General features: G+C 32.0%; 1 protein-coding gene across 1 annotated transcript; it reads right to left on the bottom strand.

Moving 5' to 3' along the window:
• Positions 1 to 3192: 3192 nt before the first annotated feature.
• Positions 3193 to 9993, bottom strand: LOC139845150 (uncharacterized). The gene is made up of 9 exons (XM_071835372.1): positions 9753 to 9993; positions 9541 to 9635; positions 9364 to 9428; positions 6616 to 6659; positions 6261 to 6338; positions 5609 to 5762; positions 4792 to 4965; positions 3643 to 3702; positions 3193 to 3537 (listed from the first exon to the last, which is right to left on the bottom strand). The coding sequence occupies exons 1-9, from the start codon at positions 9893 to 9895 to the stop codon at positions 3433 to 3435; spliced, it is 918 nt and encodes a 305-aa protein (XP_071691473.1). The 5' UTR covers positions 9896 to 9993; the 3' UTR covers positions 3193 to 3432.
• Positions 9994 to 17134: the final 7141 nt, after the last annotated feature.

The following is a 17134-nucleotide window of genomic DNA, read 5'->3' on the forward strand; positions in this document are numbered from 1 at the left end:
AAAGATAACTTAATGTTGAATGTACACTTAAATCCCAAATTCATAACAGTTATAAGATCACAAATAGACTTAAGTGTTTACAATTTACGTAAGAAAGCTCCAAAATAATAATAACAACAATCATCATCATCATTTAAATAAATCAGGCAACAAATCAGGCAACAATATAAACGCAAAGATAACTTAATGTTGAATGTACACATAAATCCCAAATTCATAACAGTTATAAGATCACAAATAGACTTAAGTGTTTACAATTTACGTAAGAAAACTCCAAAATAATAATAACAACAATCATCATCATCATTTAAATAAATCAGGCAACAAATCAGGCAACAATATAAACGCAAAGATAACTTAATGTTGAATGTACACATAAATCCCAAATTCATAACAGTTATAAGATCACAAATAGACTTAAGTGTTTACAATTTACGTAAGAAAGCTCCAAAATAATAATAACAACAATCATCATCATCATTTAAATAAATCAGGCAACAATATAAACGCAAAGAGAACTTAATGTTGAATGTACACATAAATCCCAAATTCATAACAGTTATAAGATCACAAATAGACTTAAGTGTTTACAATTTACGTAAGAAAGCTCCAAAATAATAATAACAACAATCATCATCATCATTTAAATAAATCAGGCAACAATATAAACGCAAAGATAACTTAATGTTGAATGTACACATAAATCCCAAATCTCAATCAAGAATAGAATCCAATTAAGCATATAAACTTTTAATTAGAGAACCATAAAAGATTCAAACTTCAATTAACAAATTAATATAGCAAACGAACAAAAATTACGTGAAATTAAGGTGTTTCTTTTAGAAATAAGTGAATGATAGATTGATGAGGGGAGCCGCTAAATAAACTATAGAATAATATTCAGGATTGACGATCGTATTTGGGTATACTGGTGACCATTAAACATGTACCAACCAAATAAGTACCAGACCATTCCACATGATAACGATTAATACCAAATACGTTTAATGGTTACAAGTTTGAACAATGGAGTTAAATCGTTCAATTTTAGTGTTAGAATTTTAGGGTTACAGTTTTGATTACACAACTTGAAATCAGAGTTATCTAAGGGATTAGGTATCCATTAGGTATCGAAGAAGAGTCATCGTATTTTACTCGTATTTTTCTATTTAATTCAATTGAAGTTATTAGAAGTGTATTTTAGAGATGGAGTGTATGTAAAATTGATTTATTAGCTAATATTTTTAATGGATGATTAAGGACCGTTGGATCAAGGGGTATTATAATGTAATTTTCTAATCTAATGGTAATTAAGGGGGTTTTGAAAACATTTATTAGCTAATCGAAACTCTCTTTTAATGTATAAAAAAATAGTGATAGTGATAAAATGCATAGTCCGTGTGTCAATTGCTGTTTTTTACCGTTCGAAAGGGGGCTGTGGAGTCTTTTCCATCTTCATTTTAAGGGTGTTTATGTAATCAATTTTATTGTGCGGTTGATCCCTGTGGTTTACATGAAATGGGGTGTTTGGTCCTTGAACTTCATTTTCGGGGTTGTTGGTCCCTGTGATTTTCAAAACACATGTGGTTGGTCCCTGTCCGTGTTTTGAAAATCACAGGGACCAACAATCCCGAAAATGAAGTTCAGGGACCAAACACCCCATTTCATGTAAACCACAAGGACCAACCGCACAATTTTCTCATTTTTCTTTATTTTATTTTTTTGCGAAAAAACGAAAACTCATATAGAAACGAGGTTGTTTTCCAAAGGAAAACGCCCTCAACTAGGAGTACAAAGGACACAAGGGGAAAACGAAAAAGCTCGCACCTAAAAAACAACCAACTAAACAAAATTATCTATAAACGAGCCTCAGTAACTTCCCGAAAAAGAAAAAACCTTACAAACATAAAACCAAACAAAAAACCGAAAATATTCGCGATAATACAAGGATCGAAACCAACCGAAGAATACAATATGGATCAAAGCAATCAACCACGAGGACCGGCCCTTTTCAACCTTCCATTGACCGTCTCTTTCAAGGAATATTTCTCTGACCGATTCTCAATCTTGTAAGATAACACGTTAGCGGACCCATCACCCGGTGCGCTCTCCCCGGCCAACCGTGTCATCATAACATCTAACGCCGCGAAAGCCTCCGCGGACATATTTCATCTCCCAATTGTCGATGAACCGCAAACTCTTCCATCTCCCAACCGTTTAAGTAATCTATGTATTGTTTTTCTTTCAAATGCTAAATACATTCAGAATCAACTGCTTTTCTTTGACAATGGTAATATTTCTTGACTAACTATATATGATGAGTAATGACAAATTTGGCACTAATTATCAAATGTAAGCTGTAGTTATTATTAGCGTTTCATATAAGTATAATATAAAGTATGACCAATCATAGACACCATGATTAATTAGATTAAATGAAAGAATAAAAAAATAATATGGTTACAAATGTTCATTATATTATACGGAGTATTACATTATTTTTATACAGTATTATAATTATAATTATAATTATATATCCCGGCTTGTTATTTATTGTTGTATTTTGCATTATATAAGACGATAAAACATATATATCATTAAATACATCTTGTGCATATTACAAAATGGATAATGACATTTTCACTTGTGTATTTGATAAATCCACTCTTATCATGCATTAAACACTTGTATTGTACTTACAAAAGTATTCCACTTACAATCATGATGTATTTGTAAGTATAATACAAGTGTTTAATGCTGAGTAGATTTTCAATTTCAAAACTATTAAATGAAAATCTCATATAAAGTTTTCGCTTCTATTTTAGTAACCTTGCATTTTCAACATTTTCACTATTAAACTTTGATAAGATGATCAATTTATATAATTATTAAATTTTCATTAAATTAATCCAAGCATGCAATTTTCATCTTCTTTATTACAATTATTTCACAATTCTAACACATTTTAAACTTTAATAGGTACTTTTACTATGTCCTGAGGTAGTTAACTTACAAAAAATATCAAGAAGGTAAGTATTGTACCTATAAGTATTGTTTTACAGGTATTGTAGAGTTGTAGTATTGTACTCAAGTTTTGTTGTAATAGCAACACGGTTAGTTAGTAAAATATCACTGCGCTGGCTTGGCATTTTGGCATGACATCCACATCAAATCAAATAAACATATAAACGTAAGACTGACTTCATATTCCAAGTGGAATCATTTGCCTACAACTCAACCTAAGGAGTTTCTTCAACTACTCTAAAAAAGGAGTCATACATTTGTAGGACGAGAACTAATCATTGAATGACGAAAAAGTTGGTTTCGATTATATAAGTTTATCTACCGGGCTCAACAAATAGATAGTACCAATATGCTTTTAAAGTTCAAGATGCAACAAATGAATATTATATTATATTATACTTGATTAAATCACAAAGCTGAAGGACATTCAGCAACTCCTGGTAACCAATTTTTATAATAATTTTGGCTTTCAATCTTTGCATTAGTTAAAGCCCCAAGGGGAGTGACAGTTATCTGAAATAAGACAGTTAAGGATATCAATGACGTATGTTCTTACAAAAAATAACATAAAATAAAATAAAAATAAAAAACAACTAGATAGTAACGAAAGATGCGCACATATCCTTCTTTAAGGGAAGAGTAGTCGGTTCCACCATTTTCCACTTGGCCTCCCTTAAGCTGAAATTACACAATGTCAGTAAGAACTTAAAGGATCAGTAAAGAAGAAAATGTAACAAGGATATAATATTAAGAAGACTAGTCATTTACTTATCATCAAGTATCCACTATCAATTGAATCTTAATTTGATAATTCACAAATATGAATCAAAAGGGTAATATGAAATATAATGTGCACAAGAAAGTTCAAGGAGAGCGAGACCAAGTATACTTGTTGCCAATATAAGAATGTGTTAACAGAGGTGCATAACTGAATATACGTATATAATTCAGACTAGCTTATAGCTGATTTCAGGCTAATCAAAGATAAAAAGAGATCAACGAATGAATTGATTAAGGTTGTAAACAGATATATTTGCTTGAAGCTGTTGACTTTAAAAGCCAGAAGTAGTTCTGGTATGGTCAAAGAAGCATATATGTGGGGTTAAAATGGGTTAGTATGTGATTTTAGTGGTCCAATTTGGGTTGTATGCTCCCTAATTGTAGCGTGTCATGAATGGTGGGACAACTTCAATCAGTTTTATTGCGTTTTGATGTTGGTTAGATTGATTGTATGTTGATTAGTGAAGCCTTCTGTTTGATATATGGGTTTGGGCAGGGATGAGCCTGTGCCTTTTGCTTGTAATTTCCATTTAATTAATATAAGATTCTCTATGTTTGCCAACAAAATTAAGAAAAGCTTATAGAACCACTTTAATTAATAGGGTTTAAGGAATTAAATGCCATGATGGCCGGATTTGAGTTATACCGAAGAATATTAGATCATCATAAGGAGACTTAATTTACCTCTTGAATGTAAACTATTGTCTAAAAAAGTTGTGTTATATTTCAAACACGAACCATTATCTTGTTAGTTAACATCATTAATTCTAATTTGGTTTGATTACAGTTCAACTTCATTGTAACTTTATGGGGTCCTATCAGAATGTTAGCAACAACAATTCTATGCATCTTAACTAATATATACAAAATGGAATCCTAGACCCACTAATAATTGGGATTACCTACACTATTATATCATTATATAGTAACACTACACATTATATTTAAGGAATATTTTAAGATAAATTACAAGCATGGACTACAGACCTCGAGTGTGAAAAGAAGGGGTGTTGGTGACGCGTCTTTAGTATCAAGGTCTGATGCTACTGAATCTGGCTCCATTGGCGTTGTTGCTTGCATATGTCTACTTTGAGTATCAGAAGGAACCTGCTTCCAACCCACTTTCATGCAACTATATCCTTGTTCAGTCAGCTTAAAACCCTATAAATAGACCAAAAAATAATAAGGATATATCCTTAACATTCTTTATGACAACAAAATCTCATGTTATCATTATGTTTCGGGTAAAATATTGTGCGGTCACTAGAGTTCTTAAGTAATATGGAGTATATAAGTATGGCTCAGATTTTCGACATGTCAGTACATAAGATAAAGAACAGCACCTAATCATGACTCATGAGGATAAATTTGAAATACTTCTGTAGTTACAAGTTAATTAAACATAGTTTTTCACATAATTCAAAATAATATGTTAACCCACTTCTGATTTCTATAATACAGTTGCCAGCTTCACTTGTCTGGTTCATGAGTCATACTTCCCATTCAAAATCATACTGATTAATTTGGTAATAATCAACCATAGACAACTATGCTAGCGGTAAAAGTCTTCAGCAGTGCAAGCTATAAAAAGAATAAAAGAAGGTATGAAGAGGATTACATAAAGTCAGAGTCCACTACAACCCGCCCAAAAAGACGGCCCTGCTTTAACTCTAGAAGTAAGGCCGTACCATACGGACAAGTCCCTGCGCGAACGGGACCCTGCTTTAATTCTTGATTTAGCACTATGTCCCAAACTTTTCAAGAACATAAAGCCCCAATCTTTACCAGAATGTATAAAACTCACCTTGTGATTTAAGATATCGGTAGGAAAATCCACATTCAGAAAACATTCCTGATGGTATGTTTTATTCTTGATTTCCATAAAAATGGCATCTATAATGGGTAAGCAAGCCTCAGCAGTCAGTTTTAAGTAATTCGGATTGCTTGTACCCTTAACCCTGTCAACAAAAGCATGTAAACAATCATAATGTGTTTCAAATTTGACCACCACATATTATATCTTACATATGAATGTTCAAGTATCTTGATTTATTCCACTTCAAAAAGATCAATTATTTATTTCATGTGGATTAGTAATTTCATTATTCCAAAAACAGATGTTCCCTTCTTTGTTGTAATATAATTATAATCCGTTCCCTCTAGTTCCAGATTAAACACTTTTAGTGTAATCAAAATCTCACAATGTCTGGGCTACATATAAAACTACCAATGAAGAAATTTTCTGGAGGCATTCAACTTAAAAGTTTCGAGATTTTTTTTGTCCTAAAAAAACGGTTTTCGGTTAGCATATCATCAATGAGTTTCAATCAACGTATCAACCAATCTGCTAAGATCTCTGTCTTCACCATTTCACATTGTGTGTATGCAAAAAGATCAGTATAAAGTAAAACTAAGTTTACTTATGCAAATAATCTATTCTAAAGAAGTTTACATACCAGTCGTATGATAGTGAGACAGATGGTAAACCATGGATAAATGCCTCCCGGGCACCTGCCACAGTCCCTGAATAGACGCTGCATTTCATTAACCTTCTATTAGAAAAGTGAAGCAAACTCTGCACATTTTTATCACGCCAAATACTAACAAAAAAACTATTTATTATAAAAAAAATTAAATGATATAGACATGAGAAATAGTCAACTACATAAAACTGTAATCAAATTCACAGTTTGCAACTATCATTAACAACAACAAAAAAAACAATGGATACTGATTTTGGTGTATAATATGAGTTGATTGTAAACAGTACATCAGATGAAATCATAAGAGAAGTAGAAACTTGGTACTAACATGTGATAACCACAGTTGCTGCCCATATTTATGCCACTTAATACCTGTTAACAGTAACAAGGACAGAAAATTATAGTAGCCTCTCAGAAAATATATATAAAATGAAAATTTTATGCCTACATTAAAAAGTATACAAACCTAATTCTTTTTTTTTTTTTTTTTTTTAAAGGGAAGTATATTATAAAATAAAAAAAGCAAACTAGCAAGAAGCTAGTTAGTACACGAAACCACGCACTGACATCCAAACAAACAAAAACTCGAACAGACCTAAAAACACGAGAACAAACTAAGAAACCCTCGAACCCGTAGCCTAACTACCAAAGAACCAAACGAAAAACGAAAACAATCACGACCCCGAAACAAAAAACACAACGACTAAACACTGAAAACTACGATTCCGATCTCGAGGTTGAGTAGGATGAGCAGGATGAGGAACATGAACAACAATCAACTTCAACAGCATCCTCCTCCAGATCTTTCATCACATCATCGATAAAATACCTATCATGCCACCGATGTTTATCCCGATGTCTACTTCGCTTCATATTTATTCTACCCCAAACATATTTAATGAAATGACTTTTAATTAATGGGTGTACTTTTCTCTTTTTACAACGAAAACGAGTTGTTGCGTTAAATGTTGAAACTTCTACCGAATTATCCACAAGGTCTTACCACCTAAGGAGTTGATATTCTCCATGCTAATTGGCCCACCACCTAAGGAGTTTATATTCTCCATGTTATCAATTAAAGTTTCAAACGAAGAATAAACATGCGTCTCTTTTTCACGTGTAGACAATTCTACCATGTTCACTTTTTCCTTTTCCAACCCACTATCTCTTGATGGCCCACCTGTTCCATTTGAATTTGAACAATAAATATTGTCACGCTTAGACTGAGAATTTAACTTTAAGAACCCGTTTGTTTTTCACTTAATCGACTTAATAGAATAGAACTTAATATGAAAAGATATTAAGAGGCGTTTGTTTTGAACTTATTAAATAATACACGTCTTAATGTAGATTTCCAAAGCAATGTTAATTTCCATTCAAATCCTCAATATATAATAACTGCTATTTTAACTGCCCATATATAAGGTTAATTTAGTAAATTCAATTATTCAGACGGTTATTCAGTCAAAAAAACAAACAATAATTAATATTCGTCATTTAATTTTTCAGACGTCATATTTTTATTCAGACAAAAGGACTTAATAAAGAAAAAAACAAACGGGGCCTAAGTCTGCTTTGACTGCTGCACCACCCGAAAAAACACCATCATTGCATTGGTTTGAAATCTGGGAAAAGGAAACTGTTTCTTCCTCAATGATAACTGACGGTTTGGTGATCTCAGGATTGCCGGAGCAATTAACATCGATAGTATTATCCAATTGACCACCAGAATTGGTGTCATCAGGTTGGATATCGGAGAATCCAACATCGGAGAAGGCATACTTCCCGGAATCACATTCATGATTGACACCTTCAACCGACATATGCACCTGCCACTTCTCCATTTCTTTTGAATCTGTGGAGACAGCGTCGTTCAAAGATTCAGACTTTTGTGTTCTTTCACCATGAAGTCCTTCGACCCCTTCTTCCACAAGGTTTTCCCCCATTATACTTTCATCAGACGTGTTTTTAAGCGAGCCATCTTCGAAACTCTTGACCGGGTCAGGTTTTGAGGCATCAGTTGCCTCCGATGATCTATTACAATCTAAAACGGAAGCTGGACATTTTTTATCTCCATCGAAAACCTTACAGCTTTCCTCATCAACAGTCTGCACCTTACTTTTCACGACTTCAAAATGCTTGTTATTCACTTCAACCAATGTCCAAGATAACCTCTCATTGTTAAAACTAAACACGAGATTGTGGTTCCGCACCGATTTAGGGAGACTAAACTCGATACATTTACCACCAACCTTTATTTCAATATGATTATGAATAAGCTCATTATCATATTGGTTAATACCTTTAATTGTATCTGCAAAAGATCTACCTTCCCATTTTGATGCCTTAGGTTAAACATTGTTTAAATTAATAGTAGGGAAATCCTCCCTATTATCAATATTCTCACAGCCTATACCGACATCACTCTGAGACAGCTTAGAAGCGACATGTCTTCTCTCAATTGCCTTAAATGCACGAATCGACCTTCCATTTATCTGAATGGTGTTTAAGACATTTGTGAAGCAATCAACATCACTAATGTTCTCAAATCTTACGAATCCTAAGCGTTGTCCACTTGACAATCTCTTTCGAGGTAAATACACGTCCTTCAGAGCACCATAGTTCTCAAAAACTCTCCAACAATCGTCTCGAGACCATGTTTCCGGGAAGTTAAAAAACATAAACGACGATAAACGATTATCACTCGACTTTTTGCACGAATATCCATTTGACATGGGCGTCGAAAACGCCTTCTCAACCATCCTCTTGACCATTGGATCCTCACATCGTCGCACGATTAAAGAGAATTGAGAGATGATCAGAAAAGGGAGTAAAGGTAGCCTAAAGGAGTTAAGGATTTGATCGGAAATTGGCCGGAGAAGGCGGCGCTTTTTAGATCTTCTGATAAATATTACTAATAAGTTATGAGTAGGCCTCTTTTTAGATCTTCTGATAAATATTACTAATTCTAAATAAGCCATATACTTTGTAACACGGAACAGGAAAAACTGTATATTTTAATCACTTAAATGAATCTTAGAGATCAAAAACAAGTCCACAAAAGTCAGCATATTACCAGATCAGGCAGCGAAGGAAACAGTGCATCTGATAATCCTAATGAAACACAGTCAGATGGAGTACCTGCATAAAAAAATATTAATTAAAATTAATAATTATGATATATTATAGTAGTATATATGTGCAAACATATATCTATAATTAAGATCTGGACTTGATATTGAAAGAAGGTAACCAGAAATAGCAAAAGCAGTTGCTCCACTAATTTCAGTTGGCTTTGCAGACAGAGGACGACGGAGAGTAACTGCGTGACTAACAGCTGAATTTTCCCTAGACACATATATACATACACCGTTTATTTATTCATTAATTAAATTAATTATAAAATTATTAAATTACATATACATAATAATCATAATAAAATGCAGTTGAAATGAAATGACGTACGAATCAGGGGCGCACACCCAAACACGATAACGATTGGTGGAAACGAGAAGACGAACTAGTGCTTGTAGACCTGGTGCATCAATTCCGTCATCGTTAGTCACCATGATCGTCGGCCGATCATCATACTTATTAGTATCTTCCATTTCCGAACACAATGTAACGGTACTGACTGAGGAATTAATACAAATTTTAGATTTGGATTGATTGACCTGTTACTTGTGAGTGACGACGACTAGTCAACTAGTTCTGGCTGCTGGGAAAAGAGAATTTCTCCTGAGATATTATTGAGAAGGGACCGGGTTATATGAGTGGACGTGGCTTGTTTTTTTTTTTTTTTTTTTTTTTTTTAACCCGTGTATTCAACTATTTTTTTAACTGATTAATCCCAGACCCGCTTTGCGTTTTCACTTCGCGTCGGGGGCTCCGTTTTGAATACGAGTTAAAAAAAAAGTCTTGATCTATTTTGTAAAAAAGAATTTTTTTCGACATCTATTCATTTTTTTTATTTTTTTTTAAAAGTTAGTTGATTTATTTTGTATAAAAGAATGTTTTTCGACATCTTTTGGTAGTATTGCAGGGTTGTTCCTTTTATGAAAGTTGTCTCCTTTATCGTTGAGGGAAAAAAAAGTTAGTTGATTTTTTTGGTAAAAAAGAATTTTTTTCAACATCTTTTGGTAACATTGAAGGGTTGGTTCTTTTATGAGAGTTGCATCTTTTATCGTTGGAGACCGAAAAAAAGGGTGAAATGATGAAAATACCCCTGGTTACTATTGATGAATAGTGCTACAGGGTTTTGTCTATTAGATATAATATTAAAATAATAATAATAATAATAATAATAATAATAATAATAATAATAATAATAATAACTAGTGAAATGACCCTTGGAATTACGGGTTTATTTAAACGAAATAATTTAATGACATGTTTTAGGTATTAAGTGAATGTAAATGCTAAAATTATTTATTTTAATGACCCGTTCGACTAAGAAAATTTTCGATATTTTTACAAATATATAGAGACATGTATTTTCGCATACATATGTAACGTAATTAATCTCGTAAAGAGAATTCATATTTAAATATTAATAATACAATAATTATAATTATTATAATAAATATAAATAATAATAATAATAATAATAATAAAGTTTGCTCAAAATTGAGTATTTATATTTTTAATTATAATTATTAGTAATAATAAATGTCTTTTGAAATTTTTTTAGAAAACTAAAATACAATTATTATATAGATGTTATATAATATGCTTTAAAATTTGTAAATTTATTCATTGAGTGTTCCGTAGAAGATTATACAATTTAGAAGAGATTAGTATTTTTTAAGAATATTTATTTATTAAATATTATTTTAGAGATTTAATAGATATATATATATATATATATAATCTAATATATAAATAGATTTAATATAATTTCAAAATAATTATATTTATGACATCACCTACATGCCCTCACAATTTTTCTTTTTTCTTTTTGATTTTTTGATAGAAGGAATAAGGGTAATTATTACATCATCATTTTAGAATTTTAATATAACTTATAGATAATAATAATTGTCATGACCCAGAAAATTTCGACTTATTTTTAAGTCAATTCTATATTTGATCTAATATTTCCGACACGATAAGCAAAGTCTGTTATGTTGAGTCTTAAAACTTTTTGAACTAGTTTACATGTTCAAGTAACCTTTGATCATTCTCGACGATTCACGAACAACAATTTATAAATGGATATATAAATAAATATATATATGTGACAAAGTAAAGTCAAGAGATACAAAATCAATGGAGGCTTGTTCCTCTTTATCTTTAAACACGTTTTTATTTATTTATTTTTTTTCTTTTGAACAAGAGCATATCACCCTCAAATTATTGAAACCGTGATAGATGGAAACAAAGATGTGGGCTCTATAATCTGTCATCTATGTTGAATTTTGCTTCATATAATGAGTTCTTATTTTTGTTCTTGACAGTCAAGAGACACTTATTACTCCGTATTATTACTCTTATTGATACTATTAATTATTATTATTATTATTCTTAATTTAATTAATATTATTATTATTAATCTTATTATCATTAATACTATTATATATAAAATACTACTATAATATATTTATTTGATGATTATGCTTAAAAAGTATATAATTAAGATTATCTTATTGCTTGTTTCTAATTTGTGAACTTGCAACTTAAATCGTACTTTATAAATCTTAAATATTTAACTTACTTCTAATTTTACTTATAATAGTTACTCCCTCCGTCTCACTACAAAGGTTCACTTATTTTTTTAACATAGTTTTAGAAAATTTCACTAACTCTATTCTCCAACACTAAGAAATCTTATGAATAACCTTTCTTTTTTGACTGGTTAAAATACAAAGTAAACACTTAAAATGGGACATCCCAAAAATAAAAATGTGGATATTTAAAATGAGAAAAGAGAGTATAATATTATATTAGAACTATGAACTACTTTCAAGATAAATTAAATTGGATCAAATTATTATTATTATTATTTTTACGTAGTTTATACAACATGAATGTTTTATAAAAATATTGATTTGTAAAAAAAAACATTAATTGATAAACATTGATTATAATACACTTGCTTGTTATTCAACGGTTAACATATGCATATCCATGTTGAAAGTTTAACAATAAGAAAATATAAAAGTAATTTAGTGGGTCTCATATAATTCTCGCTACAGTCCGTTAAAGTGACTAAGTGGTCTTTATCTATGTTAACTAGTGGCCTAAATATTAAGTTTGGTCATCTACTTTTCTGGTTAGAAAATATCTGAATAAGGTTAAGAGGGATTCACGAGAACACTCACGAGAGGCAACTAGTTCACCAAAAATTAATATTAATATTATATACTAAAGAATTTGGCCAATGTTCCCAACTCTCAGTATTTAAATCATGGCTTTGGTCACAATGTGAAAACACACAATCTAAAAAGAGTAGTGTCATACAAAATATTCACATAGTTTATATCTCAACACATACTCCGTATCATATTCATCATCATTATTATCAATTATTATTATTATTAGTATTATATTACACATAAAATACTACGACGGGGTATGTTCGGGTGATTTTTCAAAACTAATTTTCAAACGGATTATAGCTAAGAAAATATTGGATATTGTTCGTGAATCCAAGACCAACCGTACAGTCGTCTACTATCATTACGTCTACGCAATTTACCTACAATATTGAATCTCAATATTGAACAGTGAGTTTCATTTGCTCCTTTTTTAATTGCTTTTGCAATCTATATTTTTGGGCTGAGAATACATGCACTTTATTTTAAACGCAATGGACACAAGTACATACTTATTTCTACACTGAGTTTGAACCGAAAATCCTTTAGCTTTGGTAACTAGTAGCTGCCAGTACATAGGATGTGGACTGGTGGGCGCGAATAACTGTATATGGATCCATAGGGCTTGACATCCCCGTCCGAGCTAGTAGCGCTAGCCTTTTAACGGACGTATGTTATTTGAGTTTACGACACGTTGGTTTGCGTGTATTAAAACAATAAGGGTTATTATTTATATAGCGTTAAGTTTAGTTACCAGGGTGCTCTGTTACGTAGAATCTATTGACAAACTTTTGATAAACATTTCGGATGAAACAACTGAAATCTTGTGGTCCACCTTGATATACAGATTATGCGCAATATTAAAACTATGAACTCACCAACCTTTGTGTTGACACTTTAAAGCATGTTTATTCTCAGGTTCCTAGAAGTCTTCCGCTGTTTGCTTATATGTTAGACAAGCTATGTGCATGGAGTCTTACATGGCATATTTTTCAAGGAAACGTTGCATTCACCAAGTCATCACCGTGTATCTTATTTTGACTGCATTGTCAACGGAAGTACTATTGTAAACTATTATTTACCGTGATTGTCTATATGTAGAAATCATCAGATGTCGAAAACCTTTGATTTAAATATTCATTTATGGTGTGCCTTTTCAAAAGAATGCAATGTTTACAAAACGTATCATATAGAGGTCAAATACCTCGCAATGAAATCGATAAATGACGTGTTCGTCCATATGGATTTGGAGCGATCGTCACAGTTGGTATCAGAGCGTTGGTCCTAGTGAACCAGGTCTTGCATTAGTGTGTCTAACTGATAAGTTGTTAGGATACATTCGTAAGTCTGGACTTCGACCGTGTCTGCATGTCAAAAGTTTTGCTTATTATTTTTGTCAGAAATTACCTGCTTATCATTCCTAGTCTAGACACGTTTTCCTGCATTTATTGCATGAATAGTGTATAGACAAAATTCATATCTTAGCATATCTGTTACTGTAAACTTTTCCTGACATCTTCCGAAAATTTCTCCGTGATTTATAGAATTTGATATTATATATACATATGTAAATTATATATTGAAGAATACCAAACTAAATTCTATAATCTAATTCATATCAAAAATCATCTCCCTAATTATACAAGATGGATCCCGTATCTAGTTCAAATTCCTTAAACTCCGACAGCTATTCCGATATGGATATTCACCTGAATTCCGAAGATAGTGTAACCGGAATGGATCAACCAATTAGCCATCATCTATTCTGGATGAATTGGGGATGGGTTCGTAGTCTACTTAATCATTGGAGACAAGAAGAAGGTGATCCCTTCCATCCACCATATTGCCCTCTTGGCGAAGAACCTGAAGCACTTACCGGCGAACCTGTTCGAGACACTATTTTCTCTCTCATTTCCAGAGTATCTCGTCACGATAATATACTATCTCAAATTCTGGATCTTATTCATCCGCTCGTCCGAACCGCCAATCATCCCGGTATAGTAGAAGAAGTCAACGAGCTTCGCGCTCTGGTAGTGGCTTTGGAGAATATGGTGCAAAGGTTACAAGCACCAGCAGCATCACCGGCATCAACAGTACCACCAACAACAACACCAACAGTACCATTACCACCACCAACAACATCCGCATCGCAAACCTCAACTTCACAATCTGTTCCACGAGCATCAACGTCATACGCACCGTAGTTACCAAGAAATACCAGCAACAATAACCGATGAAGTATTAACTCATTTCCCCCTGAAGAAATTTTATGTATATTTAATATATATGAATTTTGAAATCAAAATAAATCTTTTCGTACTAAGCTATTACGTGTGAATCTTAACTGGTAGGTACTACCCGGTTAGTTCATATTACTAATATGCAATGATGTACATTCTTCCTTAACAACTTAACCATCGTTAACTACAATCTCTGTTTCAATCCAATGAATTTCATTTCATAATAAACCAAGTGTATTATTCAATTACATAATTGATTTTACATTTTCATTTTCGATGTACTCGAAACTATCCAGAAAACATCATCTGTGCCTTGTAAGGTTCACAAGAATTTCACGAGCATCAACATCCTTCACCAAGGAATATCAATAAGAATAAATAATGAAGTATTGATTTCATTAGCGAAATACTCCGCAAAGATTAAGTAATCTTTAATATTTTAGAGATTATTCATTTCTAATTTCAGCCAAAAATCAAATGAGCTTAATATGATATTAACTCATTAAATCTGTATTACATCTGAAGAGAATATACATACATATATTTTCATAAAGATTGTAATGAAAATTCTTTTGTACAAAATATTACTTTTGAAATCTTAAAAGGGTAGGTAATACTCGGGAAGTATATAAGTTCACAATTAATATGTTATACTGTACATTCTTCAACTTTGATTCAAAAATTATTAACAATGCTCACAACGATATACAATCGTTTTCATACAAATTTGATTACATATTCTGATATTGACGGATCAGAATCCAAGTCATAACTCTGAACCAGTAACACCATTCTTAGATCTCTACATCTTTCAAAGCTATACTTTGACTTCAAAACTGTGCAAGATCCTTTAGCGTTGTTAATATCGAAAATAATCTTGCTATCCTTTTCAAAGTATCCAGTATTATCAACCATTAACCAGTCAACGACAACCTTTCAGACTTTAAACTTTGGTATATACGTTTTTGTTACCGGGAAACCTTTTATGTTCCACCACATTAGCAGTAGATTTACCAACAACTCCATTGATCTTTGACCTTTCGAAAAATCTTTATACTCATTGAAACCGTATCATGTACTCATCCACATCATGTAACGGCAATTGCCATACCAACTACCGAAAATTAGCAATCAGTATTTTGAAATCTTGCAGCACGTCTACGCCAACAGTTATATGTGTACATATAACGTCTACCTCCTGGACTTACATACTTCGAATATGAAGTTTCTGAAAAACACCCTGAACTGCGAACTAGTTCTCGAAATGTTGATGAAGCAGCAAAAACTGTAAACGACTTTAACAGTCAAAAGTTTGATGATAAAGAATGGTATGGTGGCAAAGCTTAGAAAAAGAGAAGGTTTGGAACTGGAAAACGGATTGAGCAAAGTATGAAGGAGGCTGTGGATAAATCACAAAGACTGAACCTGCCTTCAAAGAATCCAAATGATTCAGTGTCTGCTGAAATCCTTAGTAAATACCTTGCTCCTTACTCTAAAACCTTTGCGGACGATATTCTTCATCATCATTATCTTAAATATTCTAAGATATTATCATATCTTTCATTATAAATATCCTCGATATTTCTGAAGATATTTTCATAACCATTCTTATTTGAAATCATTCATCTCTTCGCGCTATCTGTGTTATAACATAAAAGAAACTATTTTAGTTTCTAAAATTCTGAAGAAAAAAAAATTCGAAAAATGGATGTTTGAAGTAATGTTGAGAATTGAAGCATGAGTTAGTATAATATAATGACACTTGATCAACGTGATTATATTACAGTAAGTCATGCTGAGTTTCTAATGGAACGTGATAAAGGTTCACAGATCACACCCTCATCATGAACCATTTTACATAACTCTTTCATTCTATATAATCTCTAAATATATCAAGAAAATATATTTCCTGATGATTCGGTCTTTTCCAGATGTTCTAGTAATTTGACAAATCAAGATCGTGCCATTACAATTTCTTTCTTAGAACATTAATTATGTTCATCCGAAATTCATACCTACAAATTCTGGACCATTATCCGCTTGACTTAAGGTCGGGAAGAGAAATTGAAAGCATGGAGCTCCGAAATATAAAGGAGAATATAGGCCCGATAACAACCCCGAAATTTACAAACCGCGTATATCAATGCGTATAGCAATATAAAGACACGGGAGAATGAAAAACACTATAACCCCAAGGTAATGGTAGAAGAAAGTAACTTCCTCTAGAGGTAGATGAAAAAGAAGAATGACAGATATGAAAGTTAGGAGTATATCAAGAATCAGAACTGGATGA

The sequence above is a fragment of the Rutidosis leptorrhynchoides genome, chromosome 4 (genome assembly GCF_046630445.1).
Source record: "Rutidosis leptorrhynchoides isolate AG116_Rl617_1_P2 chromosome 4, CSIRO_AGI_Rlap_v1, whole genome shotgun sequence".
Lineage (NCBI taxonomy): Eukaryota > Viridiplantae > Streptophyta > Magnoliopsida > Asterales > Asteraceae > Rutidosis > Rutidosis leptorrhynchoides.